The following is a 17995-nucleotide window of genomic DNA, read 5'->3' on the forward strand; positions in this document are numbered from 1 at the left end:
TCGTTCAATTTTCGTAAAACATCAGTCGAGAGTCAGTTTAAGACAGATGACAGAATGTAAGACGAAGATATTTAGGCCTAAAAAAATTCCAATATCAGAAAAATCTTAATTAGGCTTAAGAATGTAATTAAACATCAATCACTCAACGATGATATTATCTAATAAAATCATATCATAATCTAATGTACGGTGTACCCGTTTATGGGTTTTGATAAAGAGGCTTTAAATTAACGGTAAAGGGGTTAGTTTTTAATTAGGTTAAGTAAGGTTTATTGATTTTTTTAGAGGTACTCTAGGCGTTAACCAACTGGGACATAAAAGGCACCTGAATTTTATTTTCTTTTTTCCCAGCACGCGACTCACAAAGAGCGCGAGATCAAAATCCATAATTAGAAGTTGAAAGTTTGTGTTAAGCCTAGTTTTCAAATCGAAAAATGTCGTGTATTAAGCCTAATGTCCGTATACATCGAAATTTGATGTGAAAAATATTTTTTTTTCCTTTTCATATATTGATTTATTCAATGTTGGGGACATTTGGGTAGGTTTTTGCGCCTTTTTAAGTGAAAAACGACATTTTGTGTGTGATTTTGTATAAGGTTTTTTAGGACGCCATATAAAATATGCCTTTTTTCTCTCCTTTGAAAAGGAAAGCACCGAGAAGGGCCTCGTTTGCAAATAAAATAGAAAACAAATTCAATTTTTCTCTTGGACCCATCTGAGTCTGCGGATTCGAGTGCCAAGAGCTGTGTGCCAAAGATATACAAGCGACACACTCTTTTTTTCGATGTCGCAAAGGTCATAGATATTAGAAATTTGTACAAAACGTCTTTGTTCTTTGGTCTACTCCAGGAGATACATTTCTTCAATGGTTCCAAGCAGGTCGGAGCAGCCCAAAGAAGAACAATTGACATTTACCAAACATCGCAAGCTACTTCTTTCATGTTCTTAATCTTAATTCATTCACGTGTTTACGATGAAGGCTTGTCTTATAAATCTTTCTAATATCTATAGCGGAGACTTTTAGGAATCGTTAAGCTGATATAACCTTTTGTTATTCGTTAAGCCTAATGTGAAGTGTACCATACCGAGGAGGGGAAAGTGGGCTCAAAAGAGGAAGCTACTAAAGCTACACACGTTGAATTACTAAACAGCTAAAACTTAGGTACGTGGCGCTACAGCTAAAGAGAGTTAAGAATTTTTGGGCAAATTGCCCATAGTTAATTCAAGCTTCTACTAGCGCTTGTATAGCGATATAGACAGTACGGTAGTTTCAATGTCTAAAAACCGCAAAGCATTTTAGACAAGTTAAAAAAAATACTGGAAGATAGATTAAAAGCGGGAACCGGGTCTTGGGTCGACTATTATGGTGCTAGCTACGAAAGCTTGAGAACGATTCAAAAATAGATCAAAAATAGACTCAACAGCTGTTAAGTCTAAATTTTAATCGTGACCGAATATATTAGGCCTAAATTTCAATCATGACTTAATATATTAGGCCTATTTTCAAAACTATAATATTATACATTAGGCTTAACGTATAAACAGACCCATTCGAACACCAGTAGATCAAAAATAGACCAACCAACCAGATGTTTATAGTAACTAATTATGATGGAATATATTTAATAAGTTGAACCTAATTGTTAAAACTCCCGGTCCCGGAAGAAATTAGATTATTAAGCCTATTTGAAACAATTAAGCGTACATACCGTCCGTAAGAATGATACGTCATCCTGCTCTGATCCACCTTGTTCTTCCGCCATTATTTCTCTCTAGTAAATTATTGGAAGACCAGCGTCCACTGTGACTTTTTTTTCAGACCCGTGTAAAAATTCACCCGGTCAAATAATTTCGACCGCAACGCGCACAACCGCTAACATATCTCAAAAATCAACCTTTGAACTCGAGTGACTTTCCGACGTCCGCCACCGTACTCTCTGATCTTTTGATCTCTTCCAAGGGTGGGGGTGGTACTTTAGGGAGGGGGTGTTCGATCCCCTGGAAAATATCTTCGGATAATCGTTCGATGAATTGTAATCGTAATTTTTTTGCCCCTTGAAACCGGGAGAGGTTCCTGGGGTTTTGATTCTCTGTTCTGTTGAAGATTTTCGGTTTCAACCCCGACCCTGCGCGAGCGAACGAGCTTGGAGCTCGAATCCCTTGCTAGGAATAGCGTCAAATTGCCAAAACCCGGAAGAGAGAGGGGGGGGATAAAATTTCCGTTACTAAGGGGGGAGGAGAAGATATTTTCAGGCCGTAATATTAGGAGCGAAACCTTGCGCCTTACGTAAGTCTTCCCTTTTCTCTAGCTGCCTTCCTCTCTCCGGACGATGGGGAGAATTCCATCGGTTACGTTTGCCAAAATAATCTCTACTCTTCGAAAGTCTGGGATCTCTCCTCTCTCTTCTCTCTCGGATTGAATCTCGCCTCTTCCTTCTTCCAAAATGTTATCAGCAGAGTGTGTTGTTTTTCTATTGACAATAGTACCCTTTCGAAACCAGAGTGCTGTCATTAGTCTATCGTCGACTGTTCCGTTATTTTCATAGATATATGCAACTTGTCTAGAAATCGCGCTGGTATTAGGCTTAGCGAGGTCTATTTTTCGATTCTCGAAGAAACAGACTATTAAGAAGAATTTTAGGGTATTCTTTCGACTCCTGAATTTAAGTCTATTTTATCCGTCTTGAAATCTTAAATATTTTAGGCTTAGCGAGGTCTATTTTGACTCTTGAAGAAGCAGATACATTTAGACGTATTTTTCCTTGATGAATTTCCTGAATGGTTTCAGTTTCAAACATTTTCCTTATCCTTACTTAATTGTTGAAAACGTTTTAATATCTGCAAGTAAAACATCTGAGATTTTAAATCGAATTAGGCTTAGCTCTATTTCCAAGTCAGTAAGTAAACGATTAAGACTAGATTTTCAAAAAACGATCGGAGAGGTTATTTCTCAGTGTGTTTTAACCGACACCATCTGGTTTGTTTCAATATTAAAAATATCCAATAACGAAAACACTTTAAGACAAGCGTTTTCCACCACTATTAGAAACAAATAAATTAACCCTAATAGTAAATAAAGAAACGCGAGCAATTTAAACTTAAGATTAAAACAAGAATTAATATTAATCTTCGTAAACTCTCCTTAAGATGTCTCTAGATTCTTTAGGAAATTCCTTCAAAAACACCCGTCTAAGACCCTCTCGCTTTGTCTAAGATGGTTATACCACAAATTCCCTCTCTTACTCCGAGTCCTCTTAGCTACTCGGAATATCGGTGGGCTACTGACGTTTCATTATCTTCTCCGGAATCCGAGATATTGGAAGCTTAACTATCTATTCAAACCCTTCGTTTCCCTAACGCCATATAAATAACATAACAAACATAAGACACATCTAGTTAATACGATACTAATACCAAGGCATAATATTTGTGGTAACGATAGGGGAAAGGAACGTTTATTTTTAGCTCTAGAACTAAATCTATAATCGATCTTCTTTTTTGAATACTTCCAAAAAGGTTCTAGGCCTAACCTAGGATGACGATAATTAATTAGCTCCTTGGAGAAGGCAACCGTATTTAGGGAGAGACCACCAAAATGTTAATTGAATTTGAGTAAATAAAGAGAAGCATTTTCATCATGAAAAACACACGACGAAACTGTCTTAAAACGTACTTAGTGAGTAGTGACTTTAGTATGATATAGCATGCATTTTTTGAATATGCCGAATTCCAATGACTTTCTCCATGTAAAGCTTGGTTAACTAGAGTCTACAGTAGAAACAGTACGGTGGAAAGGAATTTTGGTTCCATTTTCTAGTTACTTTTGGAACGTGAATTAGTTTTTCTGGAATCTTTAAAATTTTCTAAGAAAAATGTCTAACTTAATGACTAGAATGGCACTGATGTGGTTCATATCTTGAAGTTTAAGTAAAATTGATCCATTTCAAATGTCAAGGGTAAAATAGATGGTTGTGTTCAACCGCCTTGTTTTTCTTAAGATGGACGTTAACAAAGACGTTGAAAATGACTTCAAAACAAATGGACTGGTAACTTTGAAGCCCTATCTAGCGTCTTTGCATTAACGCTCAAGCAGACGATATAAAAGGGTCTTTAAGTATGTTAAACAATGGACTATATAACCTTTACTAAAGAGGACAAGGAAAAACATTATTTTTGCTATCAGATAAGCCTAGGGGGATACTTTATTTACTTCCCCACTCACTTACCTTGAACAGCTAGTTTTGAAATTAAATTTAGAATGACCTTAAGACCTTGATATACTAGATAGCTAAGGATTCCCTTTGCTCACGTGTGCATACCGTTAATACATATTTTGTTGTATTATAAACGCAGTTTCCAGTCCCTTCTATAGGGAATATTTATAAGGTCCATGGTAACGTTAAACAACGTGGTTAAATTAATTTCAAACGTTCATAACTTGAAGTGTATAATTTTGGATTTTAAGTTGAAAATAAAGGAAATCAATTTAAAAATAATACAATTATTTTATTATATTGTATCAAGAACAATTTTATTTTTTAACAATTTGATTTTCAAAAATCAAAATCACGTGTTTTTTCTTATGAAAAAAAACCCAAAAACAAATGAAAATACGTAAAAAGACAAAAATAAAGTTTGTATAAAACTTATAGTAAATAACACGACTGGACTGGTAGCATATTTAATATACCATGAATTAATTCATGCATTGGTATATATAGTACATAAATTAATTCATGGTAAGCGAAAACACTCAAAAACGTAACGTAAAAAACAAAACACTCATTGAAACATTACAGAGATTCATAAAGATATTTATATATATAAAAACACCATGAATTAATTTATGAATGACCGTATAAATTCATGAAATTATTAATAAAAACATGAAAACACACAAAGACACTTTACAAAACAGAGATTCATACACATAAAAAAATAAACCCGATAAATTCATGGGTGAATATTTAAATTCATGAAATTAATAATTAGAAATATTACAAGTCAAATATTTATATAAGAAACACGTAACATTAGGGTTTAATGTCTATTAATTTGGCCAAAAAAAATAATAATAAGGTTCTAATACTGCTGGGAACCTACTTTGATACTTGGCACAAAAATGAAAAATATTATATATATATATATCATCCAAAAACGTGATTGGTCCAAAATGGCGCGGACTAATATACAAAATAGAAGCTTAGAGACTCTCTGATTGGTTTAAAAGTTATCTCTTCCATGAGGTTCAAAATTATCACAGTGATTTCTCAACAATACGTAACAACCTAAGACAAATTTTTCTTCAAACCTTTCGCACACCAAAACCTTGAGAAGGATATTTTTAGTGTTTTAAACTCCAGGTCGGTAAAAAGTTACGAACCGAGGGGATAACCACTCTGGGGCTCAACGTGTAAACCGATTACGAGTTACGGTGTAATCACATTGAATTGAAGGGTAAGGCTCTTAAAGATTACGCGTAATCCCTTTTAGTTCAGAGTTACTGACCCCTCGGTAAGACAGAAAGAGGGATAGAGATAGCTTTGGGCAATTAGCAAAATGAATATTACACAAACAATGGTCTCTATGTTTCAATTTTCTATTCTAACGAAACCAATTTAAAACCTTGCTTTTTGGAAAACAAAGATAACATAACTTTGAGCATTTTTTTTTATTTTAATTTTCCGCGGATTTTCACGTACTTTGACTTAATTTATTAATAATAATAAAAAAAAATATGTATAACAATTGACTAGTTGTGATAATTTAATTTAACGTATTTGAGATTAATTAAGGACTTTAATACTTTGTTAGAGATTCGGTAATTGTATAATGAGATTTAGTTTCGTTTGTCAAAATTGATGGTTGGTAAGACACGAATTAGGCGGCCCAATAATTAGGTTTAAGAAAGTGATTCTTAATTTAAGGAGTTAAGCCTAAACATTAATTAGGCTTAAGGCACTTTCTATATCGATTTAGGCCCAAATATTAGGCTTAAGGCACTTTATAATTTGAGTTAGGTATAAATATTAGGTTTAATGCTCTCTCTCAGATTCGAGTTAGGCCCAAATATTAGGCTTAAGGCACTTTATAATTCGAGTTAGGTCTAAATATTAGGCTTAATTGCACAATTTATTTCGAGTTAGGCCCAAATATTAGTCTTGAGGCACTCTCTAAACTGGAGTTTTAGACCTAAAAATCTAGACTTGAAGGCACTTTCCAAAGAATTACAATAATTTTGGCCTAAAATTTAAATTTTAAGGCACGTATTTTTGGGCACAAAGTTTCGTAGTCCTTATAATCAGGCTTAAGGCACACACGGGTTTGTTTTCCATCAGGTTAAAAATAACCCGAATTAGATTAGGAGAAGTTTCCAATTTCCCCGGGGCCTGGACGCGTTTTTACATGAAAAACGCGTGGGGCTTCCGACTGTAAAATTTCCAGCAATATTAGAAGGAACGCGCGAGAAAAACCAACCAATAATATAAATTGATTAAAAAATTCTCGAGCGGGGACCCTCAACTGGTATAAAATTACAAAAAAATAGATCATTTCTTCACGCAAGTGTTCAAATTGTTCGTTCACAAAGGGGCGCAATGATTGGTGGATGAATGCGCGCACGAGCTGCGTGGTTGGGGAGACTGAGATTGCCCGCATCTTGGGAGATGATGACGTAGAAGACTTAAAAGGGATTTTTTCTCCTCTTCCAATTTCTCTATCTCATCCTTAAGTTGTTGGTTACTCGACTCCAAAGTTGTCGATTCCTTAATTACGTCATGAACAAAATTAGACGGTATGATCACGTGCGATGACAAATGACATGCGCGAGCGTATTTAAGCTTCAACCAATTACACGCGCGCTTCTATCTAAATGCAAAATTGCAAAACTGAAAATTCCTAAGCTTAACTATGAAAAAAAAGCATATTGCGAAACGTAGACCCAACCTTACGCGGAATTGTAACGGTATGTTATGATAGCGTAAAATAGACACATGTTTTGTTATCAATGTTTAACCAAACTTCAAGTTATGATCGATTATGCCAAGAAAACCAACATGCCATGAATATTTAAGTTACGAACACACATTTCAACTTCAAATGTGTAAAATCCCACGTTTTTGATGCAAAAAGCAGTGATAAACTATGTGTAACACCCATGTTTTTCATGCAAAAAGCAGTGATAAGAAGTGATAAAACATTCCAATGTGTAATAAAAAAACCCCATGCCACGAATCTTCAAGATATGAACACACATAAAGATGAATCAAATAATTTCAAGGCGAAATAAAAGCAAGCAGCAAAATATGATACTTTTAATAAAAATAAATAAAACTTACCACTGCTAATCTGACTGTCCTTTCCTTTTTCTTATTTCTGCATTTTGTGGCAGCAACTTTATTCCTTTCTCTTCGTCGACGCCTTCTATCTTCATCTTCGGGTGTCAACTGCGTTTAAAACAACAAACGAACAATTTAAGTTTAAAAGAGAATTAAGTTAATTATTAACTGGTGATCCACCCAATAGGGGCCCACAAAAAATGTCACTTAAACGCGTAAAGATCTTAAAAAGTGGAACAATAGGACGAATCGTAAATTTTTGAGAAGAACAAAACTAGTTTAAAAACATTCGTCGTAAATTTCGCGACGATGGCTTTTTAAAACCAGCTATATTTCTAAATTCTATACTCAGTACATTGCCGACAAATTCCTGTTAAAATCCCTTAGTATAAATTGTGTTTTCTTTAAAATAATGTTGTTTTTTTTCTGTTATTTCTTGGTTAACACACACTAAAGCGTAAAAAGAAAACAAATCACGACAAAATGCTTTCAAGTTATTTTTTTTCTTCTCTTTTTCGTTTTGTTTCTCGTATTGCAAAACTTTCAAAAGTTCTCCCCCAAATAAAGTTTTTAGCGCGAGATAATAGAATTTATTTCGTGCGGAGTCTTTATTGCTAAGCCTAATTACGCATTTTTGAATTTGAACTTGTTTTTCAAGAACACTGAGCCTAAATGATATTTCAACACTATCTCTAAGCCTGACGAAATTGCGCAATATTTGAATGGTCTTTGTTAAGTCTAAATCCTAAGCCTAATTATACAGGATTTGGAAATTGAAGAAGGCATATGTCGATAAGCCTAATTGATATTTCATCATAAATCGTTGATTGAATTAAGAAGCTTTAACAAAACATAAACCGGACTCTAGATGAACACTTAAGCCTAATTATTCTCTTACTGAAAGATTTTGTTAAGCCTAATCGATATTTCATCACCTCAGCCTGGTGATGAGATCGCAATCTGACCCCACATAGTTTCCATGGTGTGTTAAGTTTAGGTTTTGTTCAATTAGGATTAGGTTTAGGTTAGGTTACACTCTTCCAATTTTAAACCTAAATAAACTTTACGTGGATGACTTCGTATTTTAGAGCGCCAATCCCCAGAGTGATAATTATTGTTAAGCCTAATTTCAATAAATTAAATGATTCTTACCGCATCTTGCGTGTATTCTGGACTCATACATGGAGCGAAGAGATCTTGCGGGGAAGGTGAATCCAAACCCTTGGCCCTTCTCTTATGTTGAATGGTCAACTTCAACCCTTCCTTGATCAACTGACTCCTCGTTGCTTTGACGCTGTTCATTTTATGAGACTGTTGTCCGAAAACGGGCGAGGTCACGGACAACCCAGAGGAATGTCCAGGCGACGGCGTAGGTGGGAAATCAGAGAAAGTAGAACTGGACGAAATATCGCTCGAATAAACGCAACCTGAATTCGAAAGAATAGACGAACTGGGTCCGGGCGTGTACATCTGGTTATTATTAACCACATTCATGGCTTCCGTCGTCTGCTGCTGGTGTTGATTACCGCAAGGTAATTGCATCACTTCGTGTTGCGTTACTTGGTGTTGGTCACTAGTGGCGTAATTAAAGAATGAAGAAAGTATTTCTGGAGTTGGTGGCGTGTTATCGTCCATTTGAATGACGTCAGATTGGTCAGTAACTTGATGATGGTTTTGGTTTTGTTCGCACATCCTCGTATCAGGATGGTATTGAAATGGATTGAAGTCCATAGAGGCAAACGCGTCCAAGAAATCCGTGCTTGGTGGCGGAGTGGTTCCCGTCGAACCGAACATCGTAACAGCGTCGTGTTCGAGTAGAACGGCTTGTTTTTCCCAAGATGGAACGTTTCCAGCTATAAATTAAAATAATAAATTAATTAATATTAATTAAATTAATTTTAAACCAAAATACATTAGAATTAAATAACAAAACAATAATATCAACCTAAAAGCTCCAATATCTCATCAATCATTGTTGTAATTTAATTGTAAATCCGATTTCAAAATAAAATAATATCTAATCGAACTTTAGATTTATTTTTTGTCTCTTTCACAACAATAACTTCTAATTTTAATCTTATTAGAAAATTTAACTGATTAAGTTAATTCTTCGAAAATTAATTGTTTTCAGAATCGGTGTTTCGAGCTTCAATATTGAAAGTAAAATGAAGCAAATCTGACTAAAATGAACAATTTAAAACGTAAACTTAACTAAACTGAAAGTTAAATAAGGTCGAATTGCGAAATAGATATTTATTTTTGCAATAATTTTGGTGAAATAAATAAAAGATAATGTTTTATAACTATTGCGGATAAACGCGGTAAATTCCTACGTATCAATCATATCAATATATCTGATTACAATCTGAAAGATTAAATCAGGTGATTTTTGGCTGACATTTAAGTCTTATCTCTATGGGCCATTTTAAAATAATTCAATAGGGTATCTCGCTTGTAACTTTATCTTAATTAAAAGCAGCTCGTCTAACTATGGAACTATTAAATTATCGAATTAGTCTATTTACTGATTAGTTCCTGTTTTAAAATTGATTTGGTGTGAAAATATGTTAACAACCTTAGGGTAAATAATTAATGCCATGTCATCACGTATTATTTATAAACAAATTAATAACTAGGAAGGGCAAAATTTTTAATTGTTACTCATCTTTTAGATTCTAGACGGTTTATGGATTTATGTTGGGGTTAGGAAATATGATAAAAAAACTATTTATAAACATATCCGGTATTTCGAAAGAACTTAATATTATTAAAACAAACCTTTCACTTAGATCACACGAATTTGATTTATACAGGATGGTTCTGATAAGTCTGCCATAAAATGAGAGGGATGTTATTTGGGAGATTTTGAGTCGAAAATGTAACTTTTATCTCCATTTTACCACAAGGGACACTGTTTTCAAGTTATAACTTGAGTGTTTTAGGGATGACCTATTAAATTTAATTAAGAAACTGGAAGACAATGATTTGTAATTTAACAAAGGGTCCATCGGTAGAATACTCAAATTATAACTCGAAAACAGTGGCCCTTAGGACAAAATGTCATAGTTACATTTTTGTCTCAAAATCGCCCTAAGAACATCCCCCTTAATTTATACCAGGCTTATCAGAAACACCCTGTATAATACAAATACAATTAAGAGTCCTTATAAAGTTTATTTTATAATACGTGTCTACGAATTTTATTAATAATAACTTTATCTAATTTTATTAATAAAATCGAGGCAAAAAATATTTAAATTAATATTTGTTACAAAATTTCAACTTTCTTCATCGAGACACTGGCAGATTCCCATGTAAACCCGACTTAAATTAACCACCCTTTTTAATTATCGATTAAATATAAATGTTTACAGTTAATCCCAATTAAAAAATAATCATAATTATACAAAAAAATTCATAAATTAAAAGAATCAAAAATTCAACATATCCCTTTTAAGAAATACAGTGCAAATTCGGCTTAACTTAATTAAAAACATGTTAATAAACTTTTAACCATCCTAAATAATTCTCAATTAAATATAAATAAACACAGTAAAACCCAATTAAAAATTTATCATGATTATACCCCAAAACGCAAAAAAAAACTTCGTATACTCAAAATTCAACATGCTCCTTACAAAAAATCCAGAAATTAACCATAATTAAACAAAAATATTTTTAAACTTACATTTAACACAAATAGCGATTCAATCACCCAAAAATTAATCCAATCCAAATGATTCAACAGTGTCGACACGTTCTTAAACTCATTCGAAACATCAACACGACACGACTAAATTTAATAACTAAATGATTTTCAAAAACTTCGTTCATTGATAAATAAATTGTTTTAATATTGAAATTAAAAATTAAACACTAATTTAACAAAAATGAGCCTGTTAAAATGTTCATCAACACACGTGTGTTTAAAAATTAGGGACGAAGGCGCGAATGCCGTTCTCTCTCCGACCAACTTTGAGATTCGAATGATGATCGAAGCTCCGGAGTCGTAGGAGAAACGGAGAAATTAAGAACCGCCTTCAAACCCGAGTGTTCCCTCAAAAAAGCTTTCCCCTTTACTTCCGGAAAAATGTCGGGAGGGTTTGAATTATCTATTCTATAATCTTAAAGAGACAGACCCGGAGAGAGGGGGGGAGGCAAGACTCTTACATTTGTAAGGATCGCTTTTTAAAGAGTTAAATATTTTATAGACACCCCCTATCCGATAATCTTTTAAATTTACTTAACACCCGCCGGAACTATCCCACAACTTGAAATAATCGTGCCTGTTTGTTTGCCCAATATTGCATTGGAATTGCTTTATCAAATCGTTTGGTTAATATAATATAATTTAATATAATATTACAGGAATAAATCTAAGTTGTGGGTGGGATTCCTTTGTAATGCCAGTGTTTGAAAGGTACCACGTCAGGCTACGTCACGATTTATAAAAGTGAAATGTTCTCTGATAATGGCGTCCATTTATGAATGAGGTTTATCATAGTTTAATAGTTTGGGCAGTTGTTATTTTATGAAAAAGTTACGGGAAACTTCAAGTTTAGTGGAGTATAACCATAAGATATGTTCCATAAGTTTATAAGATATGTTCCATAAGTTTATAAGATATGTTCCATAAGTTTATAAGATATGTTCCATAAGTTTATAAGATATGTTCCATAAGTTTATAAGATATGTTCCATAAGTTTATAAGATATGTTCCATAAGTTTATAAGATATGTTCCATAAGTTTATAAGATATGTTCCATAAGTTTATAAGATATGTTCCATAAGTTTATAAGATATGTTCCATAAGTTTATAAGATATGTTCCATAAGTTTATAAGATATGTTCCATAAGTTTATAAGATATGTTCCATAAGTTTATAAGATATGTTCCATAAGTTTATAAGATATGTTCCATAAGTTTATAAGATATGTTCCATAAGTTTATAAGATATGTTCCATAAGTATTATACTTCGTAATGCTAGAGACTTACAGCTCGAGCTAGTTCGAGAACGACGGAAGCGAGAAATGATGGCTACACTCGGTTAATTTTGCAGTCCATCTAGTCCTATTTAGTCCCTCACCAGGCGTGGCTTTACGAGAATCTATAACCTACTTCAATCACTTCATGACAAGCTCCAGTTTGTAACCAATGACAAACTTATGGCCAACATATCTTATGAACTTTTGCCAATAACCAATGACGATTTTGGTGTTAAGCTAGGTTTCAAAATAGGTCCGAATTAAACTATTTGAGATTAACAAAATACCAAAATAAAAATCCAATTAGTTTAAGCCTCCCTTTAAACTAAATCCACCTCAAACCACCCCGCCGATAAATTATATATACAGGGTGTTTGTGAAATGTCCATCAATAATGAAAGGGCGTATTTATTGGGCCACTTTGAGTCGAAAATGTTCTATGACATTTTTCCGTCCGAGCCACTGTTTTCAAGTTATGATTGGAGTAATTTACGGATGACCCCTTAAATTTAATTAAGAAATTGAAAGACAGCGCTAATTTAATGAAGGGGTCATCCCTAAAATATTCAAATCATAACTCGAAAACCGTGGCTCGGACGGCAAAATGTCATAGAACATTTTCGACTCAAAATGGCCCAATAAATACGCCCTTTCATTATTGATGGACTTTTCACAAACACCCTGTATATATTTTTTTAATCCTTAATAGTTTTAGTTGACTCATAACACACATTTAAGTGGGTGGGTGTACGAAAATTGGAACCAATTTGTTATACGCTTCTCTCATTCTTTCTTGACTTACTTGGGACAAGGATTTGAAATTAATTTGTCCTCCGGAAGTAAAGGTATTAAGTTAATTACAACTTTGGTACTGTATACCAAAATAAATCTCGGTTACAAAAATTATTACGTAGGTTTCTTTACAACTTCCAAGAAATCAATTGTTTTTGGAATGTTGGAATTTGATTCTTGATCCGTGGGGAGAGATAGAGAGAGGGGCTTTACAAATTTTGATTGGATAAGAAAGATGACATGACATTTGAAGAAAGGTACAAGGTTTAATCAATTTGATCCAGTCTTAAAAATTGTGATGAAATAATATTGACAGGTGAAAATATAGGCTAATGAGTATAACCATTTTCATTTTTTTTTCATTTCTTTAAATTATTAAGAATAAACAAAAGACTTCGGAGGACTGGAAACATTGATGAAGCCTTGTCTAATGTCTTTGGATATACGTACCTTATGTTCTGTCTTAATCCCTAAACTGATCGAGAATCAAAAATCTAGCGGTTAATAGACCTTTTTGATGTAAAAATTGGGGTAGGCATACAAGAGGGTTGATACATTGCCTTCTCTGCGCATGCACTCTCATGATACAAAATGACTACAGCGCAGGCGCCAAAAAGCGAGATGGAAGGCAAGGTTTTACCCCCCCCCGTATCTTTCCCTCTTAGTTACAACAAGAAGTGATATCTAGTTTACTAGGGTGAAGGTATAAGATGCTTAAGTGTTCGCGCGCCATAGTACCAGTCCCCCCTTCCAAAATACAAGGGGGGACGTAAAAGGAGGACGGGCTATTTCGCCTCTCCTCAGTCGGAAAATACAAAGTAATTTTCGTCATTCGCGTCGCGCTGACGTGAGTTTTCAAGAACCAATGAGATGCTGGTTGTAATTTAGAGGCGGCGGGGATTAACTCCGGACCTACGTTACGTTTGGACTGGAGATAAAGCTGGAAATGTGGCGAATGTATACTTTCTCCCTAATAAACTAGATATCACTTCTTGGTTAAAGATTTCAAAGTGAAAACACACCGCCTAACAAATCAAAGGCGTGGCTTACCCTTTCTCTTGAAATGTAGACACAATCCCCGCCTCGGGCTTATTAACTAACAAACCCTTACAAAAACAATTATAAGAGACTTGTCGATCCCAGTAACCTGGGAGTGGTACCATACAAACCTCTTATATTTATAAAAGGGGAAAATTCCCTAACTTTAAAAAAACCCTAAGCACGTTTTTTAACTAAATACATTTTTATTATGAAAAAGCCCACCCACCCCTAGATTTCTTAAGAGCACGAAACTTAAGAAAGTTTAATTTTTTTTATGTATATTTATAAAAATATATTAAATTAATATTTGTTTGTTTAGCTATATTTTTAATTTAAAAAAAAAAACAAAATTAAAAACCCCTTAGCTCGAGTATACGTTGTTTAATTAATTATAGTAATTAATATTTTTCTTTAATTAAAATTGCTTAATTAAGTCGTAAAGATAATGATATAGAATTTTTTTTAAAATAACTGATTTAAATTGACACTGCGTTATAAGGGGGAAATATTGAATTTCCCTTAAAGTTTAGTGCCAACTTAAACGGGGTTTTATTAATAATTTTTTTTTTAATAAACGGAACAAGTTTTTTTATAATTCAGTACTGACGTTTCAAAAAATATATTTGATACGTAACAATTTTTTTTTCTATTACACTTTGAAAAGTGGCTGTCCTTCGTCTTTTATTTCGGTATTGTACGTAAACTTTAATTATTCAGCTATCTCAAAAGGGATTAAAAATAACCTTACCATTTAAATTAAAAAATCATTGCATTCCCTTGTTTATTTGTTCATTAACTATGTATGTTATTACCGCAAACAATAAATTAATTTTAAATACTGTTACAAAATAAGGCGCATAATTTAAAAGTTTAAACATTTAAAAAAAGCAAGTAAATTACTTCTCAAACAAGTTTTAACCTTACGAGGTTAAAAAAACTAACCAAAAATTTTTGTACCAAAAAAATTAAGGTCATTTACTTGAGGTCTAAAACAAAAAAAACCATAGAAGACGTCTTAGTTTAAAAATTACTTGAAGAGTTAAAAAAGTCGATACCTAAATCATTTAAACCCCCTCTATTCGATTTTTAATAGGTAATATTAAGAAGGTTATTTAGTCATTCCCGATTTTAGATCCTCCCTGCCTTTCCCTGTATTAATACAGTAGCAATGAACAGATTTCCGGTTTTTATGTCTACTTTTAATTAAGTTTCTATGGTCCTTTTCAATTGAAAATAGGTGCTATTATCTTTCATGCCTTTGACAAGGTTTCGGTATTAAAAACATTCTGGGTTTATGAGTATGACGATGAAAATGGTCCATCGGAGCGCGAGACTCGATAGAGAAAGATCACGAGACCTCATTCTTTCATAGAAAATACAATTTAGGAATAGAAATCATGAATCTTATAAATATTCCCAATAGAGAGGCTCCTCTCTCGGTTGGGGGAGGAGCTAAGATTCGTGAGATAATTTTAACGGTCATCCTGGTGGGTTGAATGCAGAAGGAAAGCTGAAACCAACTAATATGGCTGCCTGAACAGTGGTAAGACTTGAAAGGGTGTGACGTATTACTCAGTCAACCGAAAGCTCCCTGTAGGGGATAGGAAAACTGCTTTCGCTTTGTTATTCAAACAATAGAGTGCTGCCAGAAGCTCTGGTGTGACGTCACCCATGCTGTTTTCCCATAAAGAAAAAACGGTAACTGTCATGGCCGCCCATTGCTAAAGGCAGACTCGTGACGTTTAACCTTGGATCTGACGTCACAACTGACAGCACTCTATATATATTCCACTTTATGCACGAGCAAGGGAATTTAGGAAACTATGGAACCAAAGACATTAGACAGGGCTTCAAAGTTACCAGTCCACCAAAGTTCTGTTTGAAGCCATCCCTAACGTCTTCGTTGTCAGCCTCTCGGATGTTACATCTTAAGAAAAAAAGATGGTGAAACGCCAGACTCTATTTTACCTCCGATTTTTGATCAAACTAAATCATAGTTTCTATTCCTTATCACATTTTCTTCCATACACCTCCATCAGTACAGAGTAAAGTGCGGGGAAAAAAATGTTTTGGCGCCTTTTTTTTTTCTCGGTTAATGATAATTTATACACACCAAAGCGGGGGAGGAGGAGAAGGTTATTAAGCCTAACCCCCCCCCCCCGTTTCTACCGCACTTTTTTTTTCCTTTCAAAATCTTAGCTACTTCCCACGCATTTTTCTTAGAGCCAAATCGTGAGAGTCGATTTGGGTCAAGTTTGAAAAGTGAAAGTTTTACAGGAAAACAAAACTATCGGGGGGCCATTTCATTTTAAACGGAATAAAAGTTAATTTAAATCGACATTAGAATAATATTTAACATAATTACAAAATAAACCACCTGGAATTTCAATTGACCGAAACGAAAATGCGTTAAAAAACATGAATATTATGACAAGTTACGTGAAAATAATGGAAATTTTTATGAAAGATATTTTGAAATGTAAGACAGATTTAGGCCTAGCTAATTCAATATTCAATAGAAAGTTTAAGAAATGAGGCGAGACATTTAAAACGTTTAGCACGTCCTAAACATAAGATCTTTTTCAAGAGTGGTAGCGCGGGAGAAATGAAGTCAAACATTAGGCTTAAGAGCGTATCTTAAACTCTCTATTAACCAATCAAAGATCCGTATCTTATCTGTCGAATTATGATCAAAATATTTCTGCTCGTGATTTTTGTTTGGCGGTTTTCATTCAAAATATTTTAAATTCATGACGTCGAGCTCGTGATTTGAAATAATTAAAATATAAAAAAAGAAAAAAAAAATAACATGTTCTGTTTAAAATGCGCGAGATGAACCTATAATATTTGGCGGGAAAAAGAAATAAAGGCGCGAAAAGGGGTGGAGACCAATGTGGGTTTTTGTTGAATCGCGACCTCGTATTCCTTCACGCTTTGATTTTGATTTAATAATAGGTTATGGGAGGTCTAACATTTATTTAATGTTTCGTTTAATAATTATTATCTATACCTTCTCTTTATATAACAAAGCCGCCATTAACTTTAATCTTTGTATAATTTGGGGTTTTTAATAAAACTTAAAAGCAAGATGGCTTCTAAATTATACACAAGAATTTAAAAACTAAAGAAGTCTTCGGTCAGTGTCTGCCAGAAATTTGCATATACTTTCTCATCAAAACCAAGCGTTTTCCCGCCAATTTTAAAGAAATATCTGATTTGATTGGTCGCTACGAAACCCATAAAGGAGGCTAGCCGGAAACCAAAGAATTTTCACGCTAATGTTTGTAATAAAGTGACGTTTTTATGACGTCAGGGAAATTATATAAAACAAATTGACATTCCTACGCGAAATTCCGGAAGCCCATTCAAAACCCTACAAACACACACACACATACACACGTCTACCTGTTTTCCACCAACCAGCCTTACAATCCTACTAACTTCTTCCAAGAAAGTTAAATATTGACGTTTTGACGTCACGATTGACGTCACAGAAATGTATTTAACGGTTTACGCCTATATTTTATTTATTTTTTAACTTTCCGTCGACGGCAAGCCTCCGCGTGATTCAATATTAAACCGCAAACGCCCACGCAAAAAAATGGCAACTAAAATAGGCATCTTTCGCAACGTTACACCAACCGAATTGGCAATCGGACAGACGTAAACAGCAAAAATCATTGGAAGATATCTCATCCCGAAGTAAAAGTACATAATAAATACCAGTACTCTAAAAGATAAAGGGGGGACTCTAATTTATGCATAAACTAGTTTTTCAACGTTCCTTAAGTGCGAAAATGAATTAATATCAATTTTAGTCGAAGTAGACAAAATGTTTT

General features: G+C 33.9%; 2 protein-coding genes across 4 annotated transcripts in view; both read right to left on the reverse strand.

The window, feature by feature from the left end:
* The window catches only part of RyR (Ryanodine receptor), a 33156-nt gene extending 31022 nt beyond the window's left edge, over positions 1-2134 (reverse strand). Inside the window, exon 1 of the mRNA XM_089839559.1 lies at positions 1710-2134. Coding sequence (XP_089695685.1) covers positions 1710-1763 — 54 coding nt within the window. The 5' untranslated portion in view covers positions 1764-2134. The remainder of the gene's footprint in view (positions 1-1709) is intronic.
* A 2351-nt stretch (positions 2135-4485) lies between these two features.
* LOC149673821 (uncharacterized) overlaps positions 4486-17995 on the reverse strand; it is a 110968-nt gene continuing 97458 nt past the window's right edge. For 2 of the 3 annotated variants that reach the window (XM_089839575.1, XM_089839574.1), the window contains 3 exons: positions 8490-9190; positions 7338-7445; positions 4486-6764 (listed from right to left, as the gene is read on the reverse strand). In XM_089839575.1, the coding sequence (XP_089695701.1) occupies positions 6582-6764; positions 7338-7445; positions 8490-9131 (933 nt within the window). In that variant the 5' untranslated portion in view covers positions 9132-9190 and the 3' untranslated portion in view covers positions 4486-6581. Of the gene's footprint in view, positions 6765-7337; positions 7446-8489; positions 9191-11025; positions 11414-17995 lie in introns of those variants that run through there. The other variant, XM_089839576.1, reaches the window with a different exon arrangement.

Source organism: Phalangium opilio, unplaced genomic scaffold (genome assembly GCF_054372755.1).
Source record: "Phalangium opilio isolate 3A_F unplaced genomic scaffold, DU_Popi_V2 ptg000048l_1, whole genome shotgun sequence".
NCBI classification, from domain to species: domain Eukaryota; kingdom Metazoa; phylum Arthropoda; class Arachnida; order Opiliones; family Phalangiidae; genus Phalangium; species Phalangium opilio.